This window comes from Nematolebias whitei, chromosome 5, assembly GCF_014905685.2.
Source record: "Nematolebias whitei isolate Nwh7 chromosome 5, NemWhi1, whole genome shotgun sequence".
NCBI lineage: Eukaryota > Metazoa > Chordata > Actinopteri > Cyprinodontiformes > Rivulidae > Nematolebias > Nematolebias whitei.
This window is the reverse complement of record NC_056502.1, coordinates 31,855,838-31,875,574: the sequence shown is the minus strand read 5'-3', so window position 1 is coordinate 31,875,574 and position 19,737 is coordinate 31,855,838. Positions and strand designations below refer to the sequence as shown.

At 39.2% G+C, this 19,737-nt stretch overlaps 2 protein-coding genes across 5 annotated transcripts in view; one reads left to right on the top strand and one right to left on the bottom strand.

Annotated features, from left to right (window-relative positions):
• Window positions 1-3,068, top strand: part of LOC119410372 (zinc finger protein 236) — a gene marked incomplete in the record, with an annotated part of 129,001 nt that extends 125,933 nt beyond the window's left edge. Inside the window, 1 exon segment of the mRNA XM_037677284.1 lies at window positions 2,950-3,068. Within this exon segment, the coding sequence (XP_037533212.1) occupies window positions 2,950-3,068 (119 nt within the window).
• Window positions 3,069-6,786: 3,718 nt separating this feature from the next.
• LOC119409519 (myelin basic protein) overlaps window positions 6,787-19,737 on the bottom strand; it is a 24,133-nt gene continuing 11,182 nt past the window's right edge. For 2 of the 4 annotated variants that reach the window (XM_037676414.1, XM_037676413.1), the window contains exons 4-6: window positions 18,729-18,758; window positions 16,694-16,765; window positions 6,787-8,083 (exon numbers count right to left, since the gene is read on the bottom strand). In XM_037676414.1, the coding sequence (XP_037532342.1) occupies window positions 8,051-8,083; window positions 16,694-16,765; window positions 18,729-18,758 (135 nt within the window). In that variant the 3' untranslated portion in view covers window positions 6,787-8,050. Of the gene's footprint in view, window positions 8,084-16,508; window positions 16,531-16,693; window positions 16,766-18,728; window positions 18,759-19,737 lie in introns of all 4 variants that reach the window. The other 2 variants (XM_037676411.1, XM_037676412.1) reach the window with 2 other exon arrangements.

Genomic DNA, 19,737 nt, shown 5'->3' with positions numbered 1-19,737 from the left:
GTAGTTTCTATGGTCCAGGTATAGTTTATATGATTCAGGTGTAGTTTCTATGGTCCAGGTATAGTTTATATGATTCAGGTGTAGTTTCTATGGTCCAGGTATAGTTTTTATGATTCAGCTGTAGTTTCTATGGTCCAGGTATAGTTTTTATGATTCAGGTGTAGTTTCTATGGTCCAGGTATAGTTTATATGATTCAGCTGTAGTTTATATGGTCCAGGTATAGTTTATATGATTCAGGTGTACAAACCGGATTCCAAAAAAGTTGGGACACTAAACAAATTGTGAATAAAAACTGAATGCAATGATGTGGATAGTTTTTGCAAACATTATGTTAGACACTAACGTACTTAAAACAAAAATCTGTTAAAAGAAAAACTATTTTTTAATCAGTTTATGAGACACTTAAATTTCAAAATGTATAAAATTAGATAAAAGGTTAAAGATTGTAACAGACAGAGAAGACCTTAACTTGTCAAATATACAGTTCAGTCAATTGGAAAATGAAGCATTGTACAAGGGAACACTAAGCTAAAATAAAAACATGCATGTCAGATCTTTACAAAAAATCAGAATCCTTCTAAAACGGTGCATGTAGGCAAGATTCAACAACAAACTGAAGCTAAACATCTATAAACATGTTTCATTTTACGAAATGAATTATTGGACCTGTGATTTACAGATTAGATTCTTACAGCGGGACACAGCAAGGACAAAGAACTTGGCTCAGATTAGTTTGTTGATTTATTCCTCAAGTCATTTGTCAGAGCTTCACTGGATTGTCTTCTATTTTTTTCTTTTTCAGCTACTGTTAATCTGGTCCAGATGGTTCTGTTGGTTTTCTTGGGATACTTCTTTGTTTGTCCTCCACCTGTCTATTTTTATTGTTTCCTTTACTTTTGTAAGGACACTGTGCACACCTTGCAAAGATAGGCCAAGCGTTTTTAATAACATCTCTTTGGGAATCATTTTGTTGGTGCCAGAATACTTGTTATCTCCTGTCAAACTGTGTTATCGTTGGTATTCTTTGTAACTGTAACTAAGGAAATGGGAACAACAAAAAACACACATTTTCCTGAACCTGGCCAGTTACCGTCTAAGAACTAAAATGCAATAAAAAAAAAGTAAAAGCAGCTGACAAGCATTTAGAAACTGTAGAGCAGCTGATAACCTTACAAATGAAAGGCCTATCATTTCTTGAACGAATGGATATCGCCTTTAATGCTAGAGTTTGTACTTAAAATCATCTTTTGATGAGAAACAGTTGTGTTCAAGCCTATTTGATCAGACCACGTAAACATCGTAATGCATGTTCTCATGCAATATAAGATCTCTTGGAACAAATTATTAAAAGTACAGTATGTGTAAATGAAAGCCAGTTTTGAAGAAGAAAGCTCAGTAAATGTAAACTAGGGCCGGCTGCTGAGACGCTCTGGACCAAAGTCTTCCACATGCTGTTTATCAAACTCTAGTGGTGACTCAATCTGAGTTTTCTTCAACATTGTCTTTGTGACTCGTCCCTAAACCTCAGACTGGTGAAGAACTGAGGCAACAGTTCCTGTATGGTCTGTCTCTCCATCTCACCTGGTGAAGCTTGTAACTCCTTCAGAGTGCCCGCAGGTGTCTTGGTGGTCTCTCTCACTATTTTCTGTCTTACACTGTCCCTCAGTTTGAGGACGACCTGCTCTTGAAAGATCTACAGATGTTCTACATTCCTTCGATTTCTATATGATGGATTTAACTGAACTCCCGGGGATGTTTGGAGCCTTGGAAATCCCTTTGTATCCACCCCCTGACGTTTACTTTTCAATAATTCAATTCAATTTCAGTTCAATTCAATTCAATGTATTTATATACTGTAGCACCGTCACAACAAAAGTCATCTCAGGGCACTGAACAGAAATATCCATATAAAAGTCAGTTAGTAAAAGTTTATCTAAATAAGTCAGCAGATTGTGTTAAATCTTCACTTTGTCACAGTCTCCCATCCTGAGCAAGCCCAAAGGTAACAGTGGAAAGGAAAAACTCCCTTTAAACAGGAAGAAACCTCCAGCAGAACCAGGCTCAGGACAAGTGGCCATCTGCTTCAACCGGCTGGTTTGGTTTGAGAGGAACAGATAAACGCAGAATGCCAGGCCATTGAATGTCAGTAATCTTTTCTCTGAGTTGAATTAGTTTATTTTCTATTGGCGCTGTATTTTACCAACTGTATAAACACACACACGCATATACACACAGAGACGTGGAAAAACCATATTGGTGGGCAGCGATAAAACGTGAAGTTCTGCCTCCTTGAAAACAATTCCAAAAAAAAGAGGGACGACTCAGGACCCTGGTCCATTTTCTGTAACTTGTATTTGTAAATCCTACTCAGTATTTCAGCAACCATACGTTTGCACCATATTCTGTATGAGCTCAGTTCAGATGACGTAATGGTGATTTTAATTTCTGTCGTTTGGCAGTTTGCTTGTGTTTGTCTAACTTTTCTTGTTATATTACGGTCTCATGCTTCATAAAACCCAACAGATCTGAGGACTTTCAGATAATGAGGTAACTCCCACTGCGAGGTTTAATTCGGCGTGTGGCCTGCAGCGTCACAGGAACAGTGCATGAACCTTCCAGCCAGAGTCAAAACTGTTTGTTGCTCGTTTTAAGTTGAACAGCTAGTCACATTACCATCTCACAATGTGTGTTTACAGCTCGCTCAATACACTTTGTTTTTAGAGAAAGAACAGGAATAAAGGGGGATTGTGTAATATTAAAACAAATGTTGTAGAGAGAAGAGGGAGATTGCTTTTTGACGGATGGTTTCATTTGCACGACGGCCTCGGGTGGATCGTTTTCACCATGAGAGCCGCTGCCGTTTCGTCGTCCTCTTTACTGACACGGCTCTCGTATAACCAGCCGAGTATTTCACTGAAGCAGTAATTTACTCTCTCTGTCACCTCCAGGTCAGATCCAAGATGTGGCCCTTGGCCAGGAGGAGCCGGCTCCTCAGGTAGAAGACACACCTGAGCTCAACCTGGAGGTGGTTTCTGAATCCACCGGGGACTGGCACGTCTTCCCCTGACCGCAGGAGTCAACAAGCTCTCAGCTCTGAGAGCTCTACAGCTAAATGCAGGACATCGTGGAGTGGCTCACTGTGGTTTCATCTGGATCAACTGTGAAGTCCGGGTCTCTGGAGTGAAGACTTTTGGTTCTGCTGCCACAGTCAGATTGTCGCCTACTTGTCCAGAGAGGTTTGGCCCCATAAACCTTGATGTCCCAAAGAGATCTTCCCCCAGGAGATAACTGGTCCCTCTGCTGGTAAAACTGTTCTGTCATAACCTGGACTCCTCTCTTCATTGCCGATCCAACAGCAACATTGTCAGGATCTCAGAAACAACTATTTAACTGCAAAGACTACACAAATTACAACATATCTGTCACTTTTATGACATGTTTATATTGTACATATCAATTCTGGAAATTAAATGTCATTTTCAGTTTGTTAAAGTTTGACAGAACGCCTCTGAACATCCTGGAGCAGAGCAGCAGGAACCTTCCATGATGCGTTTGAGTTCTTGAATAAAGATGCTGTTGTTGCACATTTGGACTGGCATCAACGGCTGCTTCACTAATTAATTTTGTAAATAGTATAGCTAGAGTGCATATATTTTCTGAAGAGTCTTGGTACACAGATTGTTTGGATATTTGCAATTTTTGAATATTATTTCATTTGTGTTAAAGCCAAGATGGTATGGAGGCTCTTTTGTTGCATTTGTATTTTCTATCAGTCACAATAAATAAAATTAAATTACTTTTTTTTTAATCAATTCAGCCTGTCCTCTTGTTTTGTGCTTTTTTTGTTTTGAAAGGAAGTGTAACAAATATAGACACCAGTGACTCCCACAACCGGAAAAGGAAAAAGCAGGTGAAGATGGATGGATGGATGGATGGATGGTTGGTTGGTTGGATGGATGGATGGATGCATTGATGGATGGATGAATGGTTGGATCGATGGATGGATGCAATGATGGATGGTTGGTTGGATGATGTATGAATAGAATGATGGATAGATGGTGGATGGATGGTTGGTTAGTTGGTTGCATGGATGGATGGAATGATGGATGGCTGGTTGGATGATGGATGGATGAATTCAGTCAGTGTTAATAAATCAGTTACAACAGGGCAAAGGGCAAGGCAAGGGATAAATGACAAGTTTTACAGCCAAAACAACTTTTTATTCTTGTCTTACAGTTCATACGTGTCTCTCTTGCCTGGATGTCTTGTCATGTCAACATCCTTCATCAAGTCCAGTTCCCTGTCCACACCTGCAATGGCCCAATATTTGCATTTGCTTACAAGTACCACCTCTCAAACACACGGACTTTTCCTCTTACAACTGTGCTCTGTCAGAGGAGTATGCAATATGATACTAAAATAATTCTGATATAAAGTTATGAAAATCTGACAAGTTAGGAAAATATTATTTTTTTTACATTGCCCACCTCTACCATCATTGTGTTCACTGTTGATATAAGATTTGCTTTATCACGTTTGTTTATTAAGGTTTTTCCAAAAAATACATTAATGTATCTTATAAAAGAAGGAAAAACGTATGTTGTGCTTGGGTCTGGTTCACAGTATTGCAGTTTGAAAATTGTGTCAGCCCTACAGAACCTTTCACATCCTCAGGTTCTACTGGTATGTTAAGGAAGACTTGGGGGAGGGCCCCTTTTAGAAAGGTTTGCCTTGGGTCCCAAAATTACTCAGCCCTCTACTGTTTCAAATCCTTGTTTTTATATGTCTCATGGCTGCAATATCCACAGATTCCTGCAATCTGAGGAACAGGCGACCTGCAACTGCATTATTTCAGTTTCTTTGTTTTCTTATTTCTCTTTCGTAGAAAACACCATAAAAGACAAACTGACTTGTTTAATTCTTGAGTCTCAGAAAATCTATGAAAGTAGCCACAACACTGATCTGTCCATCCAAACAACTTTTGAGTTCTGCTCAGGCCCTGGCAGCTTTGGCAGTCCTTGACATCTCTGAGTGGCCCTCTGATATGAACAAAGACTCGGGGTAAGGGAATTCTCTAACTTGTTGTTCTGTTCTGCCTCACTGATGTTCGATATGACGGGTTCCTGTTTACCAGAAACCATAGTCTTGGTTCATTCAAGCCTAATCTACATATTGACCACTCACAGAGTCTTGGATCTCTACTCCACTGCCGTCATCATTGGAAATACCATTTATAGGGTCTATATCATCATAGCCAAGATTGCTGATTACATTTCCTCCAATTTTACAGTGGATTCATTTTCTACCTGTACCTTGAATACGATACGTTCCAAAATTATACACGACCTGGCCAAAAAAACAAGGCCACTCACTAATATTTTGTCGGACCACCTTAAGCTTTGATTGCAACACATTCACTGTGGCATCGTTTCTACATGCTTCTGCAACGTCACATTTCTTCCTGTACAGAGTTGCTTTAATTTTTCCCCAAGATCTTGCACTGATGATGGGAGATTCAGACCACTGTGCAAAGTCTTCTCACAAGCCCATCCAAAGATTCTCAATGGGATTAAGATCTGGACTCTGTGGTGACCAATCCATGTGTTAAAATGATGTCTCATGCTCCCAGAACCACTCACTCACAATTCAAGCCCATCGAATCATGGCATTGTCATCTTGGAATATGCCTGTGCCATCAGGGAAGAAAAAAATCCATTGATGGAATAACCTGGTCATTCAGTATATTCAGGTAGTCGGCTGACCTCATTCTTTGAGCACATACTGTTGCAGAACCAGATGTGTGCAGCAACCCCAGATCATAGACTGCTCCCACAGGTCTATACTTTAGGCACTAGGCATGATGGATGCATCACTTTCGCCGCCTCTCGTCTTACCCTGATGTGCATTCCCCACTGTCTTCCCAGTTTATGTGTTGAACTATTCTGAACCCGGTTTTAGAAGTTTCAGCAATTTCCTTGGGTGTTTTCTCTACGTGATGCATGACAACAATTTAACACTTCTGAAACAGATTACCATCTTTTCCACGACCACGGGAAGAGTCTCTCAACATGGTTTAACAAATGAGAAGCTACTCTGCATCAGTTAGGGTTAAATAACTTGTTGCCAGCTGAGACATAATCCGTGCAGTAACTATTCAATGGGAGGCTCTTACCTATCTCTTTAGGTAAATCCTAAATAAAGGCAGTGTATTACACAATGGAGGTGAGCGTATCCTTTTGTTTCACGAGCTGTATCATTTCAGTAAACTGCTAAACATGTTGTATTTTGAGAAAGAAAAAGCAAATTAAAACCTCTTTATTCTTTTCTAGGTATATCGCTCTGCCTTTGTTTTTGTTAATGATCCATTCCTGTGCAGTTTCAGCCAGTAGAAGAACCAGCAGGATAAAATATGGTAAGACATAACTTGTGAATTTAAGCAGAATGGAAAAAATGCTTTGTTTGGAAAAGATGAATTCTCTTGGGGAAGTGCGTTCATATTTTACAGTCAGTCTTTATGCCATGGAAATGCGTACACTGATTATTCCTGGGCCAGCATTGTCGAGTGCTCCATCTGCTCCAGTTGGGAAGGCTTGGCATGAATAACGATGAGCTAATGAGTCACGCGCTGTGTCTCCATGAAAGAAAATCTGTCGAACTCTGGCTTGTTGTGACCGGCCCAGCAGTTTCACTTCCTGTCTCTGTGATTTTTATTCTGCTCTTCGTTGTAATGAAGCATCATTTGCTGTTGTATTAAATAAAGAAGCACACATTCAAGCTGCAGGGGGTAGGTTTGTAGTTTTTATTTATTTTTAAATTTTATTCTCAGGTGAGTGGCTGATCATGTTTTATTACACAAAGAATAATGAGGAGGTTGTTTACATTCATCCCATGGATCCATTTAGACAAAATTCGAAGAACTCGAGCGCTTGGACAGTTTAAAAGATGAACGCTGAAGATCACACACACCTGAAAGATGGATGGAGCAGATCTACTATTGACCTTTACCTTTTTTTTTTTTTTACACAAAACTTACACATTCTGAAGAATGAGTCACTACAGTTAGTTAAAGAGCACCTTTTTGAAATAGTTTCTTTTCTTTATTATTCATTGGAAAGACACGCAGGTCATTGCTTTTTGGTAATCAGGAGGAAAGGCACTTACTGAGCGAGGATATTTTGTGAAACAAATTGACATTTTGTGTGCTGTGTATTAAATAAAAAAACAATAGCAGTGCATGAAAAGACAACAAAGCGTTACACAGGTCTAAATCAGACATCCTGCTGCAACATCACTGATCCAGATTCAGTTACTTTATGAAAAACTGCTACATGAAACAAACTATTCCTCTTAAATGTGTATTAGACTTGAAAAATACATTTTTTTAGCATTAAGTTAAAGCCAGCCTAAAGTCTTAATGGTGACGAACATAACATTCATGACAGGACACGTTCTTACAGCTCAGACAGGAGGTAAACAGAAACACAATGTGACTGAATGTTTCTAACACTGATGTAAAATGAGTTTAATCTGTCATTAATGCTCAAACTCAGGGGTATGTTTGGGAGGACAGAAAAAGGTCAGAGGACGTGACGCAGACAGTGAGACGGGACAGAAATCCTCTCTCTAACACTGAAGCAGCCAGGTCTTCACCAGTCAACTAGCGGCATTAACGGTCAGGTCATCTGGACCTGCACCGGCCTTCACCTTCAGCTGCTCCCAGGTCTGCTTCAGTTTAGCCACCTTTAGTTAGAAAACCAACAAAGACAACACAGAAACTCAAACTGTACAGAAAGAGGGAAGTTATTCAGGCTGCATACGCGAGCGGCTTCTGGGTCAGCAAACGGTTCACACTGAAGATGATGATGGAGCGTCAGGACACGAGAAATGGAGGGACAGATTGTGTTGCCATCAGCCGAAGGGTTGGGCTTTAGCTATCATTAGGGTGTTAAAAAGATGCTGTTGGGAAGGTCAGTTTTTCTTTTTGTTCGCCCCCATGAGCTCTTGAGCAAATCCCCTCTGGATGTTGGAAGGGGTTGTAGAGGGGGGACTTCAGCGTTTGGCTGGCGAAGCACTCCTGCTACCCTGTGAAACAGACAAAACATGAGAATGAGCCCAGAAAGCAGCTGTTTCAGGAGCAAATGGGTTAGATTTTTTAGGCTGGTTCATGTCACTCAAAATGTGACAGATAAGTGGATCTATAGTCGGATTCCACTGAAGGTTTGACAGCACTTTTTCTAAGAGGAAAATGTTTTAGGTATATGTCACTAACATCCATCCATCGTCTTCCACCCATGTCCCTAGAGCTAGTTTGTCACCAGGAATCGGCGTGGCAGGGACCCTCTCGTGCTTGCTGTCTGGCTTACATCGCACCCAACCTTGGCGGTGCTCCTCATAGACCTTGACAGTCCTCCCCTCTCCAGGTGGTAAGGGGGGTGGAGGGACTCGTTGCCTCATGGGAGAGTTTAAATACCTTGGCGTCTTGTTCACGAGTGATGAGAGGATTGAGTGGGAGATGGATCAGCTGATTGGGGTCTCGTCCATGGTAATGAGGGCACTGCTTTTGTCGATAGGTTGTTGCAAAAAAGTTAAGTCGAAAGGCAAGACTCAGTTTCCTGGACTGTCTTTGTTCCAACCCTCACCTGTGGTCATGAGATTTTAACCATGACCAAAACAACAAGATTCCAGATACAAGCGGTTGAAATGAACTTCCTCTGTAGGGTGTCCTTGCTCAGCCTTAGCAATAAGGTGACAAGCTCCATCATCCGGAGGAGCTCAGTAAAACTGCTGCTCCTTGACATTGAAAGGAGTAAGTTGAGGCAGTTCGGGCATCTGATTAGAATGCCTCCTGGACTTCTCCTGTTGGATGTTTTCTGGGCATGCCCCACTGGTAAGAGGCAGACCCAGAACATTCTGGAGGGATTGTGTATCGTCTCTGGCCTTGGAATGTCACGGGGTCCCCCTGAAGGAGTTGGAAAGGAAGGACTATGAGATTGTGACTGTGTTAGAGAGGCAAGTTGCCTGTCTGACCCAATTATGTACAAGCTGCAAAAGATCGAGATGGAGATAGTTGATTCTATAGTCCTTCCCGGGGAATCCTTAGGTGTTTCTAGGCCAGAGAGAATATAACTTCTAATCATTAAATTCTGGGTATGCCCTGTGGTTTCAACCTTGTGGAATCTGCCCAGAAAGTCTCCAGAGGGATCCTGAAACCACCTCAGCTCACTCCTGAACCTTTATTTAAGCTGACAAATCCCATTAAGATACCAGATCTCTTTTTCGAGGGTTGTCAGGACATACCTTCATCTGCTCTCCTCTCAGCTCCCTGCAGATGATCAGGTTTCTCAACTTATCTCTAAGGCTGAGCTTGACCACCCTACAGGGTAACCTTACTTGCTTGTTATTTTGGTTGTGAACTGTATGCCATGGCCACAGGTGAGGGTTGGAATGTAAATGAACCAGTAAATTAAGAGCTTTATCTTTTAATTCGGCTCCTACGTCATAACAGAACGAAGACCTCATTACTGCATTTGGAGTTGGAGGTCCATCTCCTGCCCTCACTTGTGAACAATACTCCCAGATGATTGAACTCTTCCATTTGAGGCAGAGACTTATCCCCAACCCTGAGGGTACATCTACCCTTTTCTGGTGGAGAACCATGGCTTCAAACTTAGACTCTCATCGCAGCAGCTTCACACTCAGCCACAAACTGTTCTCATCTCATATCCTGTTTGTTTTGTTCATGGACAGAATCTCAAGACAAATTTGTGGAGAGGAGGGTGTCTGCTTTGGGAACCACACGAGCTAGCCTTTGGTCTTGCTGGGGACCATTTCTTTTTATTAATGCACAATATGAAAGAAACACCATCTGGATATGTTGTCACTTCCTATTTAGTAGAAACAAAAACAATTTATGGTGTTTTATTATTTCTTCCATCAGTCTCAGGTTCTCAGGTTTTAGCTGCTCTTCATCTGTATGATGAGGATGAAGCTGGTCTGAACAGTGCAAAGTGGGAGCCGGTGTTAGTGTTAGAAGTAGCATGGCAGTAATATTGTGTGCACATTTCAGGACTTTAGTAATCCAGAGGAAGAATAAAATATACTTTGTTGTGAAAACTCGTTGAAAAAATTACAACTGATTGGGTCAAACGTATTAACCCTCAGATTGTCCTTTATTTTTGGTGAAAATTAATGTCCCGATTATTTTAGCACCCTTAGGGCCTTTTTCAAACTCTCCAATTATTTTTTTTAATTCGACAATTTATTTTTCTGGCAGTCTTAGAAAAAATTAAATTTCCCCCCTTAGGACGGTCAAATGGATTTCTTCACATTTTCCTTGAACCATTTCCAGGCCAGAGTTTTTGGTGGACTACATCCAAGCTGTTTATTTTAAAATTTATTTAAATTTAAATAGTTTTCCTATGACTTGAACTAAGACTTTCCAAGTCTTTGCTCGTTTAATTTTTTACTTTTACTGAGCCGGCAGTGCGTTTTATTTATTTATTTTTTACAATAAAATAAGTTTCATTAAGGAACCTTTAAAAATAACGAGGTGGTTCAAAAATAATAAAATAGGGTCTTTATAAAATAACAGAACTCTTGTTTTTGACCAGACACGTACTTCAGTACAATCATGAGCAGAGTAATAATCTTTCTTGAACCCAGTAAAAACGGTAAAAGTGATTTATTATTAAATCATTAAAAATACCAGGGCACTGCTTGTTTTATAATTTTTTATGACATAATTTAATTCAGTAAATTGCCTACATAAATTATACTGTAAGCTGTTTAATATAATTAAAAAACTGTTCAATGTATCAACTTAATATAGGAGCAGAAACTATCATTATAGTCATTTCTGGTTTTATTTTTATCTCAGGGGAGATGAACCCTTTGTCCAAAAACATCCCTTGTATACATTTACATAATTTGTTGCATAAATCAAACTCTTGTTCATGCCAGCTGTCTGCAGGATTACCACAACAGAAGTGATTATTGTCTCCAGCAAAACCTTCAAATCATGAATGAATTCATTAAGAAGATTAGCTGTTTGTTTAGACTGGAAACAGAAATGAGTGGCATCGGGACGACTTTTGCTTAACAAAGCGTCAGTGAGCCACATTTGACCTCTGTTGAATAGCATTATCCAGATTTTATGTATTAAAACAAAGCAAACATGCAGATAAAAGGCAGCTCTGTGCAAAATGTGTGCAAAAATGTAAATCGTAACAGATGATAAAATGAGAACAATATAAAGAAGTATCAGTATCACGAGGAAAATTAAAGTCAAGAGTTTTAATTTTATATTTAGAGATTAAAGTTATGAAATTCCTAATAAAGTTGTAATATATTAAAAGATGACAGCCTAAATATTTTATCTTGGAAATAAATTTGAAATTGCAAAAATAAAGTGGTTATTTTGAGATGAATTTTTATGAAGTAAAAGTAAATATCAACTTAGGAAAGTGTTTATACAATAACCTTATGTTACCTCACACAACACTCTATCAATGTGTTTTAATCTGAGAAATATGAGAAAAAAAGTAAAAATTCTGAAAACGTTTTATTTTTTCCCACCTTGGGACTTACGTTCTCACACCGTTTCATCCACCCTAAATCTATGTTGAACAATGTAAAGTTCTGAGAAACAAAATAACAAGTCCAACTTTGTGTGACAATAAGAGACGGTAATGAAGGTGAAATACGGTAATTTAAAACAAGAAAGGATCCGATTTATGATGAAGTCCATAGTCTCAGTAAAATAAATAAATGAACAGATCTAATTATAATTATTTAACTTTTTTCAAGTTACTCAATAATTATGTCTAAGTGTTATGTTTTTTGGACTTTAAGGCTTAAAAAAGTTGTATGGCTACGCTGGTTAAAATTGAGCACAAATACTTTAATGTCTTTCAATCACTTAATGAGTTTATGAAAGCTTTTCAGGTTTTCACTTTATTCTATGTCCTTAAAGGTTTTATTTTCTTCCCCTCTCTTTTATCACTAATAAGATTTTGTGGACGTTATTTCATTCCCACGCTTCCACTCGGCTCTGAAAAGAGTCTGAAGATTATACAGATTAGACAATTTTTTTATGGATCGTTTAAAAACAAACAATCCTTATCGTGGAAAGCTTGTTGCTTCTCATCGCAGAGCGAGAGCTGAGGTCCGAGCTTTTATTCTCATCAAGCTGTGGTCTGTAGATTTAATCTGTTGCAGGAGTGAGCAGAAAGTAAGAGTGAAACAATAGTTGTGAGCTGTCTGGGGTGTATGCTAATTTCCATTAGGTTTGTTGTATTGTTTATAAGTGGCGGAACAAAAGTGATAAAATACCCAAGAGACTGCTCCAATTAGCCAAATCAGAGAGGCTCTGAACGTGCCACAAGTTTGTCTGTGCTCTCGTAGCTTAGTGACAAATTAGTCACTACATTAAAGAAGAAACCTCTGGGAAATTCAGGTGTCTCTCCTCTCAGGTAATAATTTATGGTGCTGTCAGTGTAGCAATAAAATCTAAAAATAAAAATTATACTATAAACTATTACAGCATAAAGGCTGTCCCTCCTTTATGTGGCAAATTATAAGAAAGGAGGTTGGTCAAGCAGTCATGATTATAGCAGACTGATGCTAATGCTAATGATGCTAATAAAAAGTGATGCTAATGCTAATAATGCTAATAAAAAGTGATGCTAACGCTAATGATGCTCATAAAAAGTGATGCTAATGCTAATGATGCTAATAAAAAGTGATGCTAACGCTAATTATGCTAATAAAAAGTGATGCTAATGTTAATTATGCTAATAAAAAGTGATGCTAATGCTAATTATGCTAATAAAAAGTGACGCTAATGCTAATGATGCTAATAAAAAGTGATGCTAACGCTAATGATGCTAATAAAAAGTGATGCTAATGCTAATGATGCTAATAAAAAGTGACGCTAATGCTAATGATGCTAATAAAAAGTGATGCTAACGCTAATTATGCTAATAAAAAGTGATGCTAATGTTAATGATGCTAATAAAAAGTGACGCTAATGCTAATGATGCTAATAAAAAGTGATGCTAACGCTAATGATGCTAATAAAAGTACCCTGAAGTTTTCAGAGCAGAGCCAGAACTTTCCATCTGTGCTTTTATGGTGTAAAATTCCCAGTAAAACTTCAATAAATTGTGGAAAATAACCTTAATGGTTTTCAGGGGAGAGGTGGTGCAGAGGTTAGAGAAGGTGGGCCTGTGATCGGAAGGTCGCCGGTTCAACTCCCCAGACCCAGACATCAAAATGGGGGTGGGAAAGGTGAAACACTTACACCTGCCACCACCCTCATTTACCCTAATTGGAGCCCTTGAGCAAGGCCCATAACCCCCACCATCTACTCCCCCGGCGCCCAGATGTCAGCTCTCTGCTCCACACAGAGGGCTGTGGTAGCTCTGTGGTTGTGTCGGACATCCAGTGTAAAAACATTCACCAAGTCTTCGTGCGACTTAGTTTACTGTGGTGACCCTGAAGAAAGGAGCAGCTGAAAGAAAAATAAAATCTAAATGGTTCTCAGCAACATCTAGTTTTTAGCGGATACCTTTACATTTGTATGCATGTTTTTAATTTTACATTTGCTTTTGTTAGCACTTGTATGAAAGTTCTGTAGTACTACTTTTTATTCATACATATATGTATATAGGCTTTTTCTTTTTTTGCAGTAGCACCAAGATTTGGTCTCTATGCTTTGTTCCCTCATTATATTTTACGTTAATGAAATTAAACCAAAAAAATCACCCAACCAACAAACCATAAACCACCCAGCCAATAATCCAAATAACAACTCATCCAAACAACCAACCATCCTAACTACTTGACTTTAGTCTTGAATGCAGAGCCGTGAACTCATCAGTCCAGTCCAATTTTCATTTCTCCAAACTCTGGATGTTCAAAGAGCTATCTACAACAGGTAAGATATTAATAGTCCATAACCTTTCCACATAAGCCCACTTCCAAAGATCATAACTATTCCTACAACAGTGTCACTGTGACTTGAGTCAGTCATGTATGTCCGTTGAATTATAAAACTGTAAATGTATTCAGACATCTGGAGCCTTCCAGATCAAAAATGGATTTTATTTTTTCTCAACACAATCAAATGTGGTCAAATTTGTTCGTACTATTTAAGAAAAAAAATCCACTGAAATAACTGAAACATACAGAACCACATGATTCCTTGTCCAGACTGATGTTTCAGCTTCCTCAGATGTTCAACAGGCTTTAGATCAGGGCTTGGGAGGCCACTTTGGGTGCTGAGATGGTGTAGAGGCAGGGCAGCTGACTCGGGACCCAAAAGTTCCAGGTTCGATCCCCAGTCATTGCACATCTTGTGGTGTCTCAGAGCAGCACACCCTATCCCCAAATGCTCCCCAGGCGCCCCCAATAGCCACCCACCGCACCACCCGGCAGTGGATGGGTTAAATGCAATGAGCCAATTTTGCCATTGTATGGAAACATACAATGATGACAACACAACACATTATTATTATCATTATTATTATTATTATTATTATTATTATTATTGTTATTGTTATTATTATTATTTCAGAACAGTCTGTTTTTTTCTGAGCCATTCTTGGGTGTTTATAGCTGTGTGTTTTGGATCATTACATATATTTCATTACAGTCTTAAGATTCTGTTGCACCCTGCACTGATTCTTGGCACCATGTGCAAGTTGCAGCAAAACAGGCCCAGAAATGAACCGAGACGTTCACTGTGGATACTGTGTTCTTTTCTTTGTTTCGTTCTTGGGTCTGAGAACATCCATCTGGTGGTAGTTGTTGCCAAAAAGCTCCAAGTTTAGCTCATCTGTCCAAAGGACATCGTTCAAGAAGCATCCTGATGCATGCTCAATATGTATTTTGGCAAATTCCAGTCCTGTTTTATGGTCGTCCTCCATTAAGTCCACTTTGTCTCCAACAGTCACTGATGCAAACCTCTAATCTAATCTAATCTCTTTGGAAGTTGTTCTGGACTCTCTGGTTACTGTTCATATACATCTCTTCAATTGTAGCATCAGCTTTCCTCTTGTGGACACATCCAGGAAGGTTGTCTCCAGTCCTCTGAGCCTTCTGAATAATCTGCGCAGCTGAAGTCAGAGGAACATCAAGCTGCTTGGATCTTACAGCCTTTAACATGAGCATGCTGCTCAGTCATTTCTTTCTAAGCTCCAGAGACAACGGTCTTTATCTTTCTGTGGTCCATGTTTAGTGTGGTACACACCATGATACCAAACAGCCCTGTGACTACCTCTCTCCTTTTAATTATGCAGACTGACTGATTCCAGACTGAATGAAGACACCTGTGATGCTCATTACAGGACACACCTCACGTTAGTGTTTCCTGATAAACTTTTCTTTTCTAGCGGTACTAACCTTTACATCAAGGCCAGCTTCATCAGAGTAAAATAATTCTGTTGAACCGTATTTCCAAACGCAATGACTCATTTTCATTATTGAGTTTTAGTATTTTTGTTGATTTCAATAAATTTCAGTGACTCCTGTGAGATTTGTATTTCTTTAATGAAAGTGTCTAAATAAATCTGACCTAGTCTGGTTTGAGTGGACCAAGTTAACTGTTAGTAGATGCAAGTTATTGTAAAGTTGATAAAACAGCATCTAAAGCATGTTTTCTTGTTTTATTAATGGGTTTACTTTAGTGTAATGTTCATTTTTAACAATGCCTCAGTCAGATTCTCCGGCTTCATATAAAATTAAGTCTAAGAAGAATGTTTGCAGGAAAAATTCTGATGTCATGGTCTGTTTTGGACATCCAGTTATCTGAAGACGGCAAAACGGGTGTCCAGACTTTAATCCTGATGATGCCTGAGGCCAACACTCTTAACGTCATTTGGAAACAAAACCATAGCTCTTGGTCACACCCTGAAAATTAAATTTAAGATGGAAGATGGAGCTTGGCTAAAATCCCACTGAGGACCAATCTATCAGTCTGCAGCAGGATTTGTTTTGGAAACATGTATATTAAAGTGGCCTGAAACTGGACAAAGACGGCCATGTAAAAAAATAAAATAAAAATCATATATTCTCTGTGAATCAGTCAAAAAAGCGGCTGAAAAAAAAGGTGAGAAATGAATGATTTATAAATGAGCAATACAACTTTCAGGCTTACTGCATGCTTGTGTGAGTCCTTCAAAGCACCTGATGGAGTCTGTTTGGGCTTTAATTGAGGGTCCTACATGATAACGTTAATTATACATACAGATAAAGAATGCATCAGCTGCTGGCTCTCACTAAAGCAGGTAGTGTTAGCCGCGGCCTCACTGGGACCTCATCAGAACTGGATCTTCAGCATGGTTATAAGAGCCGCGAAGCTGCAGCGTGCATGATGATCAATCTCGTGTCTAAAAGCCCTTCATTATTCTGCCGTAGCAGTGACATTACAAAGTCTCCCGAGCACATGAGTGTTGGAACAAATGCACAGCGAGGTAAAGTCAGGTATCCCTCCATCACATTTACTCACTCTGCTGCCGCTGAGCTCATCACTGAGGCAGAGAAGAATACAGAAAAACAGGGGCAAGAACGGGATTGGACAACACATCCATTTTCTGTTAGTATTGATATACAGGGAAGAGAAGCAGCATGAAAAGAGCACAAGTAAATAACCTGAAATTTGACACGAAGTGGTAAAAGATTATTTTTTTTTACCATTTTGAAGATCCTAGTCAGGGTGCCTTTTCCGTCCCCTGCACTGGCCTTCTTGCTTGACTTTTGGTGGCCCTGCAGAGAAAGAAAGGTCCTCAAGTGGTTTAAAAAGTCTTTGGCATTTCACAAAAAGGACTGAGATGTGGCTGACCTTTCTGTTCAAGAGTCACAGATTAATCTGGAGTCCGGTCTAATGTGGAGAAAAAATTCAGGGGATGGCTGAATGTTAAAAAGAAGACTGGTGTATTGATTACTGTCTTTTTATTCCTGGGGGATTTTTGTGTTCTCAGTCCAAATTATGGATTACAATAAAAACTAATTGTGCCTTGATTTTCGCAATATACTGTTTGAATTATGAGTCGGAAGCTACAGAGGAAAAAACAAACAGGGAAACTTTTTCAGTTAAAATGAGATTATTTTTTTTTCTCAAAAAATTTGACTTGAGCAATGATGTCAGACAAAAAATCCAGATTATTATCAGTGTATTGGTCTGTATCTTTCTTTTTAGTTTAATGAATTTGCAAAAAAAGTTAAATCGAGTCGTCTGGACAGATTTTTCTTGGTTGAAACGTTTCGTCTTTCATCCAAAAGACTTCATCAGTCTGAGGCCTGCCAACAAACTCTGTTTTATAAATAGCACCTTTCCAAAATGGTTCAAGCCAGTCTGCTGTGGAGTGCCAGAAATTAGAGTTTCACAGGTAAAAAGAGACCATCAGTCTAACAGTCGATCATCAGGACCATCAGTCTAACAATCGATCATCAGGACCATCAGTCTAACAATCGATCATCAGGACCATCAGTCTAACAATCGATCATCAGGACTATCAGTCTAACAATCGATCATCAGTGCATAACAGTCAGTAGTTAGAGGCCTGATGGCCGCTTACTGTTCACCGACAACACGGCCAGAATGGTTTAAAAAAGTCCTGAAGCTTAATGAACTAATTATAATTATAATTTAGAATATTATACCTGTCATTATCAACAACACGTTAGCCTACGCTAGAACTTTTTGCATGCACAAACCTTTTGGCCTGCATCAGTGTGCTGATGATTTCAAACTTACACTTTAACTTATGTGCATTTTTCAAACGCTGGCATGCATCCATGTTTCATGTATGACAGCCTTTTTAGCAGTTTATGAGCTAAAGTTTTAAATGTAATAAACGTAGACATAAATGTCTGATTTGATGGTATTACATGGATTATTATTGAAGTATTAAAATTTTGACTAGCGCATTTAAAACCTTTGAAACCGTCTTTAGTCACTAAATGCTCATCGTAAATGTAAAGCAGTTTTTGGAACTGTGTTTGCTGAACATCAAGCGAGGAACTGTGAAAATTACTGGAACGACAAGAGCAGGTTTATGTAAGAAAACAAACAGAATCTTTGTTGAGCATCTAAATAAAACACGTTTGGACAAATTTGCACCAGCAGTGGACAAAGTAACGATAATTGCACTTTTCCAGCTCACAAGAGAAAAGTGTCTTTTAGGAAAAATAAAACTCACGTGAAGTGAAAAAATCATACAAAAAAGACTGAAATGAAATGCAAATTCAGTAGAACATAATTAATCTACTATCGACAAAAGCCCCCATTTTTTTCTCCACATGCTAATAATCTTTTTACAGTCCCTCTAAAGTTTTATTCTTCCTTTAATCCACAGCAGCGCCTCTGCCGCCTCACACACACACAAACACACACACGGTGAATTAGGTGCTGATAAGATTGTAAAATGAAGCAGGAGACGGTTTCTTTTCAGAGGATCTTTTAAGATGAAAGGTAACGAGTTGGATGGATGAATGCACAATATGAGCTCGTAATAAGGATGAAACAGCCTGCCAAGCTGTAAAATGGTCATTCATGGTGTAACTGAAAATGGACCAGAGTCAAAGAGTTAGGGCTTATCACTGATGTATGAAGGGATTATGGAGACACAAGTGGATGAAGGAGAATGGTCTCGCATGCTCTTCCAAGAAATCATCGTACTGTTTAGACATTTTTATTTGTTCGTGTGGCTGTTTTCAAACCACCTACCAGGCCTATCTTGTTTGCTAGTCCTGTCCACTGTGTGTGCAGAGAGAGAAGAGACAGGAGGGTAAAGGGAACAAACAAAAAGTGTCTTATTTAGTGGAAAAGGCAGAGTGGGAAGGAAACGAGGCAGGTTGGAGGAGGAGGAGGGTGAAACAAGGGTGCAGACATGCAAGGAAGAGGAGAAATATGTGCACAGCTCACAATGACGTTTGTTCAGTATCAGTAAAGTGTGCTAACGTGCAGCGGTTGTTTCCATCACCAAAACGTGGCACATTGGATGTATAAGTGTTCACAGTGTTGGTTAAATTTCAGGGTTTTGTGATGTAAAATATATATTTTAATTATCCTCACTTTTAACGTGCTTCCTGGGGGTTACAAAGCTTCAAACAGCTGGTGGACTAAGTGTGTACACAGATTAACTAATAATCTGATGAGTCACCTTTTATATCTGTTACAATGGACAGTATTTCACCCTACAAATGCTCTATCAAAATTCAGGCCTTGAATCCGGCCAGGCCGCTCCAAAACTTTGATTGTTTTATGATGAAGCTGTTTTTTGTCCACTAGGGTCATGGATTAAAGTTCTGTGTCGCTGGGACGGATTTCGTCATCTGTAAAAATGAAACGGGGGTGAAGAATGTGTATGTTGTGGTCTTTTTAAAGCCATCCAGTCTAACAATGATGCAGGATTAAACCGACATGGCTTTTAACCATTAAAGAAAACCAGAGCCACAGTTTGACCCGATCAGAGCAGGGTGGGTCGTGCTGTCTGGTCCACGATGAGCCCAGAGCGGCGTTCCCAACTTGAAGACAGACTGCAGGTGAGAGCACCGATCACTGTGGACTACTTTGAGCACCCCTCTACACTAACAGAACCCTCACCCCCCACGAAGGTGATGACATGTAATAAATTATTAAATGTCTATATTATCAAATATGTTGGCACATGGCCAATTCACTGCAGCTAATATATATATATATATATATCTATATATATATATATATATATATA